Source organism: Erpetoichthys calabaricus, chromosome 7 (assembly GCF_900747795.2).
Source record: "Erpetoichthys calabaricus chromosome 7, fErpCal1.3, whole genome shotgun sequence".
NCBI lineage: Eukaryota > Metazoa > Chordata > Cladistia > Polypteriformes > Polypteridae > Erpetoichthys > Erpetoichthys calabaricus.
The window spans coordinates 18,968,193-18,985,167 of record NC_041400.2 but is presented as its reverse complement, the minus strand read 5'-3'; the positions used below and the strand labels follow the sequence as shown (position 1 = coordinate 18,985,167).

Genomic DNA, 16,975 nt, shown 5'->3' with positions numbered 1-16,975 from the left:
GCAACTGGGTGACAGTCAACTTGGCGAAAAGACAACTAGGCGAAAGACAACCCGGTGAAAAGATAACTAGGCAAAAGACAACCCGGTGAAAGATACCCGGTGAAAAGACAAGTCGGTGAAAGACAACTCAGTGAAAATACAACTTGGCGAAAGACAACTTGGCGAAAGACAACTCGGCGAAAGACAATTCAGCGAAAATAACAACTTGGTGAAATACAGCTCGGCAACATCCTTTACCAGTTAGGTAATAGTTAGATTCAAAGAGATTTTTTAATTATATTTAAATGACAATGTGATTTAAAATCCATCCATCCATCCATTATCCAACCCGCTATGTCCTAACTACAGGGTCACAGGGGTCTGCTGGAGCCAATCCCAGCCAACACAGGGTGCAAGACAGGAAACAAACCCCGGGCAGGGTGCCAGCCCACCGCAGGTGATTTAAAATGTTGAAAATAAATTTATATAATTGACGAACAAACATTATTCTGCAGATGGAACAAACTCTATCTTTTATTATGTTCTGCAACCAAAATTGCTAATCCTTTATATAAATTGTATTGATTATATTCGTATGATAACGATATTTAGAATACAAAAGGTGACCTGTGAGTATAGCTTAAGGAATATCTTTACTCACAACATCTAAAAATTTATTTTCAACATTTTAAATCACGTTTTCATTTAAATATCATTAAAAAAATCTCATTGAACCTAACTATTACCTATCTGATAAAGGATGTCGCCAAGTTGTCTTTTCGCCGAGTTGTCTTTTGCTAAGTTGTCTTTTTGCCGAATTGTGTTTCGCCGAGTTGTCTTTTCGCCGAGTTGTCTGTCACCCAGCTGCCCCTGTACGAAGTGAAACTGTGTTTTCTCAGGAGGTTTCAATAAGTTAAAAAATCCATAATAAAAAGATCAAGGTTCAAATCAGGTCTAGAATTAGAACACACTGTACTTACAGAAGAGAAGTTATGTGTAACCTGGTTTTTAATTAAACTTTTTTCAGTTTTGTTTTTAAAAGTGACGAAACCAGCAGATGAAGAATAATGCATTTAGTTCGACTGAAGCCATTCTCTTAAGGCCCTGCAACATTCCCAGCGATGTTCGGTCACAGACTTCATTTACATAATCTTAGTGAATCTGAGAGCTCATCCAAAAATACAATGCATATAATGCAGCAATGAGGAACACAAGTGTATTTGGAACCCACAAACAGAAATGAGAAATACCTGTCTGATGACTCATGTTTTATGTACCAGGATAGAATGAAAAAAAAAATAATAATACCTGTAGGTTGCGATTGCGAATATACAGTGCATCCAGAAAGTATTCACAGCGTATCACTTTTTCCACATTTTGTTACGTTACAGCTTTATTCCAAAATGGATTAAATTCATTTTTTTCCTCAGAATTCTACACACAAAACCCCATAATGACAACGTGAAAAAAGTTTACTTGAGGTTTTTGCAAATTTATTAAAAATAAAAACATTGAGAAAGCACATGTACATAAGTATTCACAGCCTTTGCCATGAAGCTCAAAATTGAGCTCAGGTGCATCCTGTTTCCCCTGATCATCCTTGAGATGTTTCTGCAGCTTAATTGGAGTCCACCTGTGGTAATTTCAGTTGATTGGACATGATTTGGAAAGGCACACACCTGTCTATATAAGGTCCCACAGTTGACAGTTCATGTCAGAGCACAAACCAAGCATGAAGTCAAAGGAATTGTCTGTAGACCTCCGAGACAGGATTGTCTCAAGGCACAAATTTGGGAAAGGTTACAGAAAAATTTCTGCTGCTTTGAAGGTCCCAATGAGCACAGTGGCCTCCATCATCCGTAAGTGGAAGAAGTTCGAAACCACCAGGACTCTTCCTAGAGCTGGCCGGCCATCTAAACCAGAGCCCAGACTTGAATCCGATTGAACATCTCTGGAGAGATCTTAAAATGGCTGTGCACCAACGCTTCCCATCCAACCTGATGGAGATTGAGAGGTGCTGCAAAGAGGAATGGGCAAAACTGGCCAAGGATAGGTGTGCCAAGCTTGTGGCATCATATTCAACAAGACTTGAGGCTGTAATTGCTGCCAAAGGTGCATCGACAAAGTATTGAGCAAAGGCTATGAATACTTATGTACATGGGATTTCTCAGTTTTTTTATTTTTAATAAATTTGCAAAAATCTCAAGTAAACTTTTTTCACTTTGTCATTATGGGGTGTTGTGTGTAGAATTCTGAGGAAAAAAATGAATTTAATCCATTTTGGAATAAGGCTGTAACATAACAAAATGTGGAAAAAGTGATGCGCTGTGAATACTTTCTGGATGGCACTTTAAGTAAATAAATAAATATATGCACACCTATTGGTTTGAAAACACACTGACCAAAAAGCAAGAAAATTAAAAAGAAAGAAAAGTTCTGACATGGCTGTCATAGTTCCAGTCAGGCCTTATGCAGACATATTGCCATTGGCATAAAGGAGCCCCCGTTGCATTTTTTGACACACTTCTGCTGAATGATTCGTTGGCTGATAGTAGTCAGTGTTAGTGATGCTGACATATTGGATTAGTTCAACTGAGCTAAAAACACTTTGCTGCTCATTTTCATTTCTACACTGCATCAGATTCTTCTTGTTTTAGTGTCCAACAATAGTCGGCCAGTACTCTATTGATGGATTCCACTAGCCTCGTTATTGCTTTTCCTTTGGTATAATGCCCTGGTGGAACCTTTCACCATGTTTGTCACTGACTGCACTAAGATTAGCAGAGAAGAAGTCCAAGTGTGAATGCAGAAGAATGACTCTTTAGTGACATATTACATTGCATGGATGAGCATGCTTGAAGCATTTTGTCAACCAGCTGGATATAGTTTGGTGGTCTGTAGTTGCCAAGAAAATTCTCCACAACATCTTTGAATGCCTTCTGTGCGATTTCCTCTGGCCCCACTAGCAGATCTTCAAACCGCTTTGTCATTGATGATGTGTCTAATTTATGGACCAACAAAAAAAATGCCTTCCTTAATCTTGGCATCAGTTATTCATGAGAACATCTGCCTCAAATATGGAAATCCTTCACCTTCTTTCTGCATTGCCTTCACAAAATGTTTCATGAGTCCAGTTTTATATGAAGAGGAAGCAAAAATATCTTTGTTGGGTTGACAAGTGGCTTATTTACCACCATTTTCTGAATACCTATGATTGTGGCAAGTTCTTTTTAGTGCAATGAGACTCTTAAGCATGTCTGTCCCATTCTCAAATGAAACAACAGGACTTGGGATATCTAAGCGCATTCCTAGTAGCAGAGCCACTACTTTTAGATCATCTCTGATGTTTCAGTTGTAGTTGCTATACTGTTTATGTTTCAACAACAGTTTTAGTACTAGGATATTGTACCGTGTTAGCTATTATGGATGTAGCGAGAAGTCAAGCAAAATGACACCTTTTATTGGCTAACTAAAAAGATTACAATATGCAAGCTTTCGGGGCAACTCAGGCCCCTTCTTCTTGCACCTTGCCTGATGAAGGAGCCTGAGTTGCCCCGAAAACTTGCATATTATAATCTTTTTAGTTAGCCAATAAAAGGTGTCATTTTGCTTGACTTCTCATAACAACAGTTTTATATTTTCATAGATTTCTTTCATCTACCATGCGTGGTTATTGGGTATTGAAGGGTGGATATTATCATTGTGTAACACGACAGCTTTCAGGCTTAACAATGATAAATCAATAAAGGTGGATGCCAGTTATTATAATAAATATCTGTTTAAACTGTTTAAGTAAAGAAGGATAAACAGAATGAAAAAAATGAGTTGTTTAAGGTAAAGGAGACAGAATGTTCAAGGTAAGGCAGTTGTATTCAGTAATCATGGCACCAGACAGTGTGCTGCATTGCTGATTAGCACATGCAAGTATCAAAAAGTCAGATTTAGCATAAGCTACCCTAACTTGGGGTGTTCATAAGAAATGTAATGACTTACATCATAGGCAGAAATATTTGAAACATTAAAAGGTGTGCTTCATTTTAAATGTTTAAAGTATATTCTCAATTGTAAAGCAAATTTGTCATATTATCACCGTCTGATTGAGGTCTATAGAGGGATTAGATACCTAGGAAAGGATCAATAATCAAAAATAATATAACATACATAATGACTGACATTGAAATAGTTAAAAATGATACCCCATATACTAATGTTTGAAATTTGTCATTTAGAGAGACCACCAGTAAAGAATCAAATATCAAAAATATCATCATATTCATGATCAGCAACCTTGGAATAGCATAAAATGAAACTCCACATGCCTATATGACTGGTCTGCATTTTGTGGAAAGGATTCACTTTAACCCCCTTGTATCCCATTGTGTTGTGGCCTGCACAGCTTCAAGCCGTTCTGAACATTTCAGCTGAAGACCCCTAATGGTTTACTCTTTATAATAATGATATAATTTCCTGCACAAATATGGTTCAAAAATGGCATAAAATAAGGGGTCTAGAGCGCCAAATGTAGCTCAGCATCTTGCATAACTAGAAATCAAGTTGAAAAGTATATCATATGAGGGGGTTTTCTCATAAGTCAGGGTAAATAATAAAAATAACAAAGTGATTTGATAGCATTCACAACTTCATTGTACTCTGTACAAGTGACAATAATGTCCGTATAAAACTATACAATTTTAAATAGAACCCAATTTTAAACAGCAAAGCGAATGCATATTGATTCTAACTGTATGAAAGAAAAAGCATCAAAGACAACATATACCATAAGAAATAGCAAACATGAAGACAGCAAAAGGCACTAGATATAATACATTTGAATTATCTTATATATAAACGTCTACACGTGGAAGTGTGTGTGTCTGTCTGTCTGGCCCTGAAGTGAGAGGTTACAGCTTGAAGCTCAAAGAGCCGACAAGGCAGCCCCAAGTTAATGAGTCGGAAGAAGAAATAAGTGCAAGGCTACAGCATGAAGCTCAAAGAGCCAGCAAGGCAGCCCAAAGTTAATGAGTCAGAGAGAAACTCGCTTACCTGCTGATAGATAAGGGTGGTGAGCATGTCCACAAAATGAAACTGCCAACTCTGTATTTCAATTTTTTTTCTGACGATTTCAATAGTTTCTAGGAGCCCGGGCTTTTTAAAGCACAGGCTTTCACAGCTAGTAATATATAAATCAGAATATATAAAAAGTATGAAATATACCATATCTTATATATAAACGTCTATGTGTGGAAGTGTGTGTGTGTGTCTGGCCCGGAAGTGCGTGGATATAGCATGAAGCTCAAAGAAAGCGACTCTATAGCCAAAGTGGAACTTCTGAGAAAAGAGAAATTCACATAGCCGCTTATACACAAGCGAGGCAAGAACATTGGCAAAATGAAACCCCCCAAGGAGAGAGAAACTCGCCTAGCTGCTGATAGACAATGGAGGCAAGAATGATGGCAAAACAAAACCGCCAAGGAAAGAGAACCCCGCTCAGTCGTTAATGCACAACTGATGTGATTGATCGATTGATTAAACTGCCAGAAACCATGGTTTCTAGGAGCCCAGGCTTTTTACAGCATGGGCTTGCAGAGCTAGTAACAATAAAATGCAATAAAATAAAATGCAACATCGCATGGACATCAGGGACAGTGCCTCTGGATTGGCAGACCGGGGTGGTGGTCCCCCTCTTTAAGAAGGGGGATCGGAGGGTGTGTTCCAACTACAGAGGGATCACACTCCTCAGCCTCCCTGGAAAAGTCTATTCAGGGGTCCTGGAGAGGAGGGTCCGTCGGATAGTCGAGCCTCGGATTCAGGAGGAACAGTGTGGTTTTCGTCCTGGTCGCGGAACAGTGGACCAGCTCTATACCCTTAGCAGGGTCCTGGAGGGTGCATGGGAGTTTGCCCAACCAGTCTACATGTGTTTTGTGGACTTAGAAAAGGCATTCGACCGTGTCCCTCGGGGAATCCTGTGGGGGGTACTCCGAGAGTATGGGGTACCGGCCCCCCTGATAAGGGCTGTTCAGTCCCTGTACGATCAGTGCCAGAGCTTGGTCCGCATTGCCGGCAGTAAGTCGAACCCGTTTCCAGTGAGAGTTGGACTCCGCCAGGGCTGCCCTTTGTCACCGATTCTGTTCATAACTTTTATGGACAGAATTTCTAGGCGCAGCCAGGGTGTTGAGGGGGTCCGGTTTGGTGGGCTCAGGATTGGGTCACTGCTTTTTGCAGATGATGTTGTCCTGTTTGCTTCATCAGGCCGTGATCTTCAGCTCTCTCTGGATCGGTTCGCAGCCGAGTGTGAAGCGGCTGGGATGAGAATCAGCACCTCCAAATCCGAGACCATGGTCCTCAACCGGAAAAGGGTGGAGTGCCCTCTCAGGGTTGGTAGCGAGATCCTGCCCCAAGTGGAGGAGTTCAAGTATCTCGGGGTCTTGTTCACGAGTGAGGGAAGAATGGAGCGTGAGATCGACAGGCGGATCGGTGCGGCATCCGCAGTAATGCGGGCGTTGCATCGGTCTGTCGTGGTGAAAAAGGAGCTGAGCCGCAAGGCGAAGCTCTCAATTTACCAGTCGATCTATGTTCCTACCCTCACCTATGGTCATGAGCTATGGGTAGTGACCGAAAGAACGAGATCGCGAATACAAGCGGCTGAAATGAGTTTCCTCCGCAGGGTGTCTGGGCTTTCCCTTAAAGATAGGGTGAGAAGCTCAGTCATCCGGGAGGGGCTCAGAGTAGAGCCGCTGCTCCTCCGCATCGAGAGGAGTCAGATGAGGTGGCTCGGGCATCTGATCAGGATGCCTCCTGGACGCCTCCCTGGTGAGGTGTTCCAGGCACGTCCAACCGGGAGGAGGCCCCGGGGAAGACCCAGGACACGCTGGAGGGACTATGTCTCTCGACTGGCCTGGGAACGCCTTGGGATTCTCCCGGAAGAGCTAGAAGAAGTGGCCGGGGAGAGGGAAGTCTGGGCATCTCTGCTCAAGCTGCTGCCCCCGCGACCCGACCTCGGATAAGCGGGAGACAATGGATGGATGGATGGATGGACAAAACAAATTTAAATTATTACAAAAACTTTATATAGAATAAACAAAATAAACATTTAATAAAATGGCAAAACATACTCTGAGAGCCTCTGAAAAATAATTTAGTATATATAATGTAGATTAAAGACTGATTTAAAAAAAGGGAATTTACAGGATAATAATTAGTAAAAGTAAAGACCACCAAAGGCAGAACCTGAAAGAAGGAGTAGTAGCAAAGAAAATGAAAGGCACTATAAAAATGAAAACTATTAATGGTTACGTATATTATGAAAACTGATCACATAAAAGGCTGAATAGACTTTGATTAAGCAAGTAATTTTTCATTGTTATAAAAAAATGAAGGGCACTAAATAAGATCAAGTATCACTGCATAAAATGAAAGCTTACTGTTGAAGCAGAATCAGTGCTGCTTCAAAGTTGTGCATTTCTTGGTTCTCATCAAAACTTCAAAATGCTTTAACCAGCTGTTGATCTGGCACAATGTCATGTAGAGATAAACTAAGGTGTGGGGGGTGGCTGAGTTCTAAATTTAAGATAGATTTACAAAGCCAATAATTACCCAAAAAGTTGGCATTTAGCCCTGGCTTCTGCTTCTTCTTGTTTTGTTTTTTTTGTGTGCTTCCACTTTTCAAAACATACCACCACTTTTGGCCAAACCTCCAACTTTTATTTTTGCAATTTTATTGATTATGGATTAGTTGAATTATAGATACAAATATAATAGACTAGGGGGCTCTGCCCCCTGCTCGCGTCGCTCGCCCACCCCTGGGTTTGGTTTACCGGATATACAATTTACAGAGATTGTTAGTTTTCTTGGGAATTGTTACATATGCATTAGTTTCACTTTTACTTTAAAACTTTCGTAAAACAATACTTGTCCTTTATTCCCAGCCCCAGGCATAGTTACATCATATAACGCTGCTCGCCTTGTGAAGGGTGTGCAGCTGAACGCACGCTGAGGAGAAGCGGTCGGATCATCTGCTGGGTTTCTGCTGCTGGCGAGCTGCGTGTTTTGCTTGTGCTTGTCATTGTTTTAAGTGCTGGGAGCAAATTAAAGTGTCTCTCGCGGGACTTCAAATTGTCTTCCGAGAAGATCACGTCTCGTCTCCCTAGTCTCCCTCCCAAAGATTTTTTTTTTAATAATAGAGAGATATATAGATATATAGATATCTATCTATATAGATATATGGACAAAATTATAAACTTGCTGTAATGGAAGGGCTATAATAACGCAACAAGTGTTACAGCACTACTGTCAATAGGCTTGTTCTCCAAGTGGAGTAGCAGACAAAGGATGTGTACAAACTTAGTTTGAATCATTTCTATACTGAAGACCATTCAAAGATGACCTGTGTGTTAATAGACCTTGGAAACACTTGGTGTAGTCAGTAGGATTTGCACTATCAATGCGTGGAGTGTAGTGGCGGTGCTGTGTGAAAGAGAGTTTTGGTGAGGGGTTTGTGAATAGCCAAGAGCAGCTGCCACAGTACAAATCTTCTAACTGGGATAAGTCACTGGTGTGATTCCATGGCAAAACAGACATCACTAGGAAGCACTATGTGTAGAGTGCTTAGAGGCAGTCATTGTGTGAATAAGCTAATGAGTTCTCCTATTAGTTCACCCTATAAAGGAGCTGCTTCTGAGGCAAAATCGTGGGTGTTCAGCTGGCCACCAGCAGTAAAAATGCCCACATTGGGATAGATCATGGTGTGATTCTGTGACAAAACAAGTTCTATATGTGCTTTGCCTAATTATAACTATTACTGCATTACATCAGGTAAGCTGATTTCTGTTTTCTATTAAAGAATATTGACTTCTGAGAGTGGGAACGTTATGTATGTTAATTGGAAGAAGAATTTCACTGTACTTTGTACTCATGACAATACTATAACCAATCTACTCTCTATGTATAAAATCCTAAGCCTAAAAGTGCAATGATTTTGTACAACGATTTTATGTGACTTTTTATGTCACGCTTTAAATCGGCTTATTTTAAAACCTACATATATATGTTTGGTATCATCCATCCATCCATCCATCCATTTTCCAACCCGCTGAATCCGAACACAGGGTCACGGGGGTCTGCAGGAGCCAATCCCAGCCAACACAGGGCACAAGGCAGGAACCAATCCCGGGCAGGGTGCCAACCCACCGCAGGACACGCACAAACACACCCACACACCAAACACACACTAGGGCCAATTTAGAATCGCCAATCCACCTAACCTGCATGTCTTTGAACTGTGGGAGGAAACCGGAGCGCCCGGAGGAAACCCACGCAGACACGGGGAGAACATGCAAACTCCACGCAGGGAGGGCCCGGGAAGCGAACCCAGGTCCCCAGATCTCCCAACTGCGAGGCAGCAGCGCTACCCACTGCGCCACCGTGCCGCACTGTTTGGTATCATTCTTTTCAGAATTTATCGAACTTTAATGTGATGTTGTTAGATTTTCAGATTTGTATTCCGTTTTTAAATTATAAACTAAAAAATATCAAGAACTCGCGTCCCGTGAGATGAGACTTTGTGCCAAGAGATTTAACCACGGCCGAGGCCGGAAATAAAAGACAAAGTGTAGGAAAGCTGCTGTACAGGTTTTCAAATATTCGAAGCGCTGTGCGAGATGCAGATCATGCGGCATGGCAGCAGCAATCCAGCAGCTGATTGAGCAAAGAGGAGGTTAAAAAAAAACTATTTGTTTCCCATTGTATCACTGTGTAATAGGGGGTTTCGGAAGAGCGACTGCGTCTCCTTGGGGTGCGTTCAGCCCCCCTCTTCACAACGTGAGTGGCAGATTGGCTGAAACTGGGGCTTGGATGCCAAAGGCGCCAGGGGGGCTTGCCCCCCTAGTACTACTATTACTATAAAGACCTGTTCTTGGGATATTTTAAACACACACTAAGGCAAAATTAATTTGATGAAGCTAAACATTAATATTCAAGTACATACAGCTAAAAATGAGTCAGTTAAATAACACATTTGAACCTCTAGCCTTGGACTGCAGGAAAGACCAAGTCTACATTTATGACAAATCTTTCAAAGTTATTGTTAAAAAGTATGACAGAGGCGAAACTCACTACGCTCCAGCTACACAGTGGTCCTGTCGAAACCATCAAAACCAACTGAAAACTACCAACCTTATTGTTCATAATGGGGAAAATGCAGTGTACTTACCCGCACGGTCTATACGTGAATACAATGTAGCTTTCTTCATCTGTCCTCTCAATAAAAGTCACACATGTGTGCTTTTCCCAGTGGCGCATAGCTTGTTTGAACATGGCTCTCTGACTGCCTGAAGAAATTAAAACACTCAATTAAGACATTTTCAAAGAGACATTTCTAATACATCATCATTAATGTCAAATCATAAAAAATCTGAGTACAGTATACAAAATTACAATTAAAAAAGCTTTACGGGTTTTTTGACTGGGTGGAACAGACTGTTCCTAATGTCACATTCTTGGATAATTCTTATTTGGCATAAAAGAGAAGTCAGCATTCACTGTGAAAAAGTAATTTGTGTGAGTGAAAAATTGGAAAATTAAGTTTTGTTTTTTTTTTAAAATAAAGTGCTTTGGAATATCATTTTATTAATTTGCAGAATGGCATCTCTGTTCTGAAAAATACTTTTTTGCTATTTAAATCATTCTGGTGGTATCCAGATGGTCAAGCTAGTAGGCTTTACAGCAACACTGAATTGGCTAGGAACCCTCACCGAGACAGCAGGGGTGAACCAGCAGGGACTGCGTGACTCTCCTGTTGTGCCAACTGTCCTAGTGCACCTCAGCAGGAGTGGAAAACCGCACACGAGCATGATGGAATACAAAGTCATTTGGCGTGAGCCCTCCTGCTCAAGGACTTGGAGGAGGATGATATAGAATTTCACAAAGGTCAGAAATGATAAAAGAGGATTCTAAGCTTAACAAGATGCAGGTCATATTCTTTCTTTCTTTCTTTCTTTCTTTCTTTCTTTCTTTCTTTCTTTCTTTCTTTCTTTCTTTCTTTCTTTCTTTCTTTCTTTCTTTCTTTCTTTTTACAGTTATGATCAAGTCATCTAGAGATAAACCATAATACTTCAGTCCCAATTACCTTACTAGCACAAGCTATTTGTGTGGGTGCTGCTGTAATCTTGCACTAAGGTTGTTCATTTCCCTTTTATGATAGCAAAGGAAGTCTAAACAGATGATATTAGATCACGATTGACAAGAAGTACAAGATCATGAAGTCAACTGAGAGCCAATAAAGACCCTGATATATTAGAATCGTCATAAGTTCAGTGGGAATGAATCTTTTCTTGCGAAGAATACATTTTTGCTAGAGAAATATTCTTTAAAGTATGTTTTTTTGTTAATCACAGACTGCCACGCCTTTGAACCCCTTGGTTTTACACTGCACGTTAATGCTTTCTTAAACTGAACAGCACCCTGTCAAACTTTCTAGCTAAGTTTGGAGTTATAAAAGCATAACACAAACGTTATTAAATAACACCACAAATTGAAACAACACCCACAATGATGCCATTGACAGTTTAAAAAGGTATACAATAAAACTACCTGAAGGGAGGTGAGTGCCTCCTTAAATTTTATTGAACAGTTTGAAATTAGGACAAAACACTAATACTAAAAACTCTTATTAGCCTCACTTGTCCCTAAACCCAATCATTGGTCCTGCAGCAACCTCATAGTGGATCATCAGACACCTTTACCTCACTCTGCCTCAGCAATGAGGGGGTCAAGACAGCCACAGATCTCTCAGATTGTCTATAGCAACTGAAACAGAATATATTATACTCCTTGCTTTCAGATTTTAAACTGTTTCTTTGTCCATTTTTGTTATAAAATAGATCGATCTGCCCTGTAATACTGCAAATTTCTTATTAAATTAATTGAACATATTGATGATAAAGCATTCCTTATAGATAGATAGATAGATAGATAGATAGATAGATAGATAGATAGATAGATAGATAGATAGATAGATAGATAGATAGATAGATAGATAGATAGATAGATAGATAGATGATAGGAAAGGCATTATAAAATTAGATAGATAGATAGATAGATAGATAGATAGATAGATAGATAGATAGATAGATAGATAGATAGATAGATAGATAGATAGATAGATAGATAGATAGATAGATAGATAGATAGATAGATAGATAGATAGATTTATTTCATGGGCTGATATTATTGACTAAACAGAAGTTAAGTTTACATACAATACATTTTTAGGATTATCTGTGGTATTAGATAGATAGATGGATACTTTATTCAATCTCTCAGGGAAATTCAGGCATCCAGTAGCTTAAACACATCAGTAAAAATTGTTAAAATTATTATTAAAGCAAGGAAAAAAATTGGGAGTGGTCTCCCCTAGACATTCTCATATACTCAGATATGGGGATGGATATTTGAGGAGTAAACCGCAAGACAATGATTATATTTGTAAATTATGTACATTATATTATATTATATTATTATATTATTACATTATTAGTTGTGGCGAGCGCCCTCTTCTACGCAGTGGTGTGCTGGGGAGGCAGCATTAAGAGGAAAGACGCCTCACGCCTGGACAAACTGGTGAGGAAGGCAGGCTCTATTGTTGGCATGGAGCTGGACAGTTTAACATCTGTGGCAGAGCGAAGGGCGCTCAGCAGGCTCCTATCAATTATGGAGAATCCACTGCATCCACTAAATAATGTCATCTCCAGACAGAAGAGCAGCTTCAGCGACAGACTGCTGTCACTGTCCTGCTCCACAGACAGATTGAGGAGATCGTTCCTCCCCCAAACTATGCGACTCTTTAATTCCACCAGGGGGGTAAACGTTAATATTTAACATTATACATAGTTATTGTCTGTTTTTTTCACCTGTATTATTATCATTCTTTAATTTAATATTATTTATTGTATCAGTATGCTGCTGCTGAAGAATGTGAATTTCCCATTGGGATTAATAAAGTATCTATCTATCTATCTATCTATCTATCTATCTATCTATCTATCTATCTATCTATCTATCTATCTATCTATCTATCTATCTATCTATCTATCTATCTATCTATCTATCTATCTATCTATCTAAAGAACCATCAACAGCAAATCAAGTCAAATTAATAACATATTGAACAATCATTATAAAAGTAAAGTAAAGACTTTGCAGCTGTTTGAATAAAAAAGTAACATTTCTGTTTAGCGGAAATAGCTCAAAAGTTGATAGATAATACTAATACTTGCATACAAAATTTGGTTGACCTAACTGAATGCATATTCAAGTTATTGTATTTACATACACACGCACAGAGACAGACACAAAGACATAATTCCAAAAAAGGCATTTTCGGACTCTAAAACATTGAGATTCATCAAAATTTTTAAATCGACTTTTTGGATAATTACAATACTTTCCCTACGAGAAAGTAAATTGGACTCAGGGAGGTCTAAAATGCAGAGATTCATGAAAATCTCAAGGTCGAATTTTTCGATGATTACTGTACAATACTTTCCTTATGCTTTGTATACAAGAAGGTAAAAAACATAAATAAATAGTAAAAAGTACAAATGGGTCAATTGTTACAGTGTTGGAGTGTAAAGTGGTGAGAAGGTCATGAGTCACTTCTACTGACAACAGCATTATAAAATCTCATGGCAGTAGGAACAGATGATCTTCTGAAGTGTTCTGTTCTGCAGCTCAGTGAGAGAAGACAACAACTGCATTTACATCTGTGAACCACCTAAATGTTGTGGAGAGGGGGGCTGCTATTGTCAATGATGGCCTGTACCTTCCTCCCCATACACCTTTCCACCACCATTCCCAGTGAGTCCACAGTTCTACTGAGTCAGCCATCATCAGCAGTTTGTCCAGCCTCTTCATGTTCTTATCTGTCACACTGCCTCCCCACCACACAGCAGCAAAAAAGAGGACACTGGCAACGACTGTCTGATAGAACACAGACAGCATTTCACTACAAGATCTGAGTCTTCTGAGGAGAAACAGCCTGCTCCGACCCATCCTGTAGAGCATGGGTCACACTCCGGTCCTGGAGGACCACCATGGCTGCAGGTTTTCATTCTAACCCTTTTCTTAATGAGTGATCTGTTTTTGCTGCTAATTAACTTCTTTTGAATTCATTTCAATTGACTTGTTCTTGAAGACTCAGACCCCTAAATTGTTTCTTTTTCCTTAATTAGCAGCCAAACAATAATGAGATACAAAATGAGACAAAAAAACTGGTGTCCAAAGTACAATATCTGAAAATAAGGAAAGTTGAGGGTCTCGGGAATGTTGATCTTCTCAAGTCCAAAAAACATTTTAACAGAGCTTTTAGAAAGAGAAAATCAACAATTTTGGAAATGTCTGCTAATGCACCATGAGAGCAGCAACAAGCCACGGCATTAACAAACAGTTTTAATTAATGACAGGAATTGGCATCTCATTAAGCAGCTGATTGGAGTGAAATTGGTTGGAGTTTGAGGTCCTGACTTAGCTGGTCTTATGTTGGCTCACTCACTTCACATTTCATTTCTGTTTGGGTGCCATTTAAGGAAAGAAATGAAGCAATTCAGAGGAACGATGAAGAAATTCAGGGCAACACATTTTAAAGAAGCAATTCAATTAAAATGAATCCACAAGAAGTTAATTAACAGCACAAACAGGGCACTCATTAACAAAAGAGTTAGAATGAAAACCTGGAGCCTCGGTGGTCCTCCAGGACTGGAGTTGGTGACCCCTGCTGTAGAGGACATCTTTGTTCACAGACCAGTACATGGGAACATCACTTCCTTGAAGCTGAAATTTAAGACCCTGCATTGGATTCAGTGGGTTTGGGAATGTTAGGATTAAATGAGTGAATTGTACTTATGGATGCCACACTTAAGGGAATATTCCACACAAAAATGATATTTCGTACGTATTACTTACGCCAAGAAGTTTGTAATGAAGGCCAAGAAAAATGTGTAATCTCAAGTTTTCATGAATAACTGAGATAACAAAGTTATCAAAATTGAGCAATAGCAAACAATGTAAAATGTCCATGAAAAAAATCTCATGTGATTTATGTCCTATAATAGACATCTCAAATCATACAGTTATATACTCATAATGTAATACTTTAAGAAAAATCCATGGAAAAAAAAAAATAAAACAAACATTTTGTTAAAAATATCCACAATTTGGCACTTAGGAAATGAGAGTTTAGGAAATGCATGAATGAACTTTCATTTTGTTGATATATTTAAAAAACAGCAGTGACCATTTAAGTATCTTCTGGATGAAACATGAATAAAATTAGGAAAATGACACTGAAAAAGATTTCACATGCAAACAGAGAAATCCATCAAGTAATTCCTACCATGACGAGGCAGTGAATCACTAAGGGTTTCTATTGCTCCCCAGAGTCGGACACATCTATTGTGTACCACCACCAGGAGAAACACTATTTTTTCCTGTAATGCCAACTATCTCACCAGTGAAATTGCCTCCAATAACATATGGAATGACTCCTCCAGGCCATATTCTCTCCGCCCGTGAAGTTGCAGCTCTGGGAACTCGGCTCTTCTCATTCTTTCCTGAGGGTTTTGCATTCAGTGCGTCTTTTGTCCTGTTTTTATGAATGCTGTCTGCAAAATCAATTAAACAGCTATTACTCAAGATATACGTTCTGTAATAAATGCTGACATTTTTAAGGAAAAAGTAGAATATATGTGCTGTACTTTTGGTTAAGACATAGAGCTTCATCTAATATGGATCATTTAAATGTCAGAAAACTGACTTCATTAGCGGAGCTTTAACAACCCTTGACAATTTCAGTTAAGGTGAAGGCGTGCCTGTTTTCAAAAGTAAGAACAACATTTAAATAGACGCATGACAAAGAAAACGCATCCAATTTTGCTATCTGCTAGTTAACACCATTGATTCATTATAAGCAAAGCCTCATGCACAACACTGGAGAAAGACAGATGTGAGCAAACAAGGAAAGGTTTCATGAATATGGGAAGAATTAAAAAAAGAACAGCAATGCAAAAGAACCCCGACTCCAAGCTGCAGTTTAAAAAAAGACATTTCCTTATGTGCATCTGTAAATAAACCCTGCGGTACTCCAGGTGTCAAAGCGCTCACGTGACGGGACCCCGTGGAGTGAATAAAGTCTGCTAGCTGAGTGACGTGAATGGCAGAATTACAGTGGGAAAAGCAGCAGATGTTTCCAGCTTAAACTTCTTTTTGGCTTGGGAGATGTCTCAGTAGAAAGGGCCTGGCTGAAAGAATACTAGAAAGACACACACTGTCAGCCAAATACGAAACCTGCAGGTGGCTACCGTATTGAAAACAGATCCATGTTCTAGGAAGAATAAGAAAAAAAGATGTAGAAACACCCACCCCACGGCCCCCTTTCGCATCCAATGGAGTGCCACCTTTCAAGTCTGGAACACATCCCATTTGGAAAAAATATGCCAGTGCTGTGTATTAACCCTTCTGCTTTGCTAACATGTGATAATTAAACTTACTCACATCTGGAAAGCTGCCTTAAAATGTAAAATATGTCAGAAATTCCATAAAACTGACATTTCGTAGGTAATATAAAAACTACATTTCAATTACTATCTTCATTGTTTACACAAATTTATGTAACTCTACAAAATGAAAAACTCACTAGCACAATTCATGTTCATTTTATGCATCTACTAGACAAAGAGCCCATTTCGACAACATAAGATGAAACGGGCACGAGTGGAATAGTAATAAGTATAAGCACCACAAACCTGATATAGGTGTATTGAATGAATGCGTAATTAGGCCTCGAGCTATAGTCGAAATCACCTTTTAGGCCTCTAGAGCTTTAATCGAAGTCGCCTTTCTCTTTGAATTTCCGCGGCCGTAAATCCACTGCCTGCCATGATGTCGGTCTCGTAAGGTTTTTCAGGCAGCTGCGCAGAAGGCGACTGCGCATTCGGCTTTGGACGGA

At 39.5% G+C, this 16,975-nt stretch overlaps 1 protein-coding gene across 4 annotated transcripts in view; it reads right to left on the bottom strand.

The window, feature by feature from the left end:
- The window catches only part of tll1 (tolloid-like 1), a 351,180-nt gene that overhangs the window by 136,048 nt on the left and 198,157 nt on the right, over positions 1 to 16,975 (bottom strand). For all 4 annotated transcript variants that reach the window (XM_051929770.1, XM_051929768.1, XM_028804997.2 and 1 more), the window contains 2 exons: positions 15,480 to 15,632; positions 10,187 to 10,304 (listed from right to left, as the gene is read on the bottom strand). In XM_051929770.1, the coding sequence (XP_051785730.1) occupies positions 10,187 to 10,304; positions 15,480 to 15,632 (271 nt within the window). The remainder of the gene's footprint in view (positions 1 to 10,186; positions 10,305 to 15,479; positions 15,633 to 16,975) is intronic.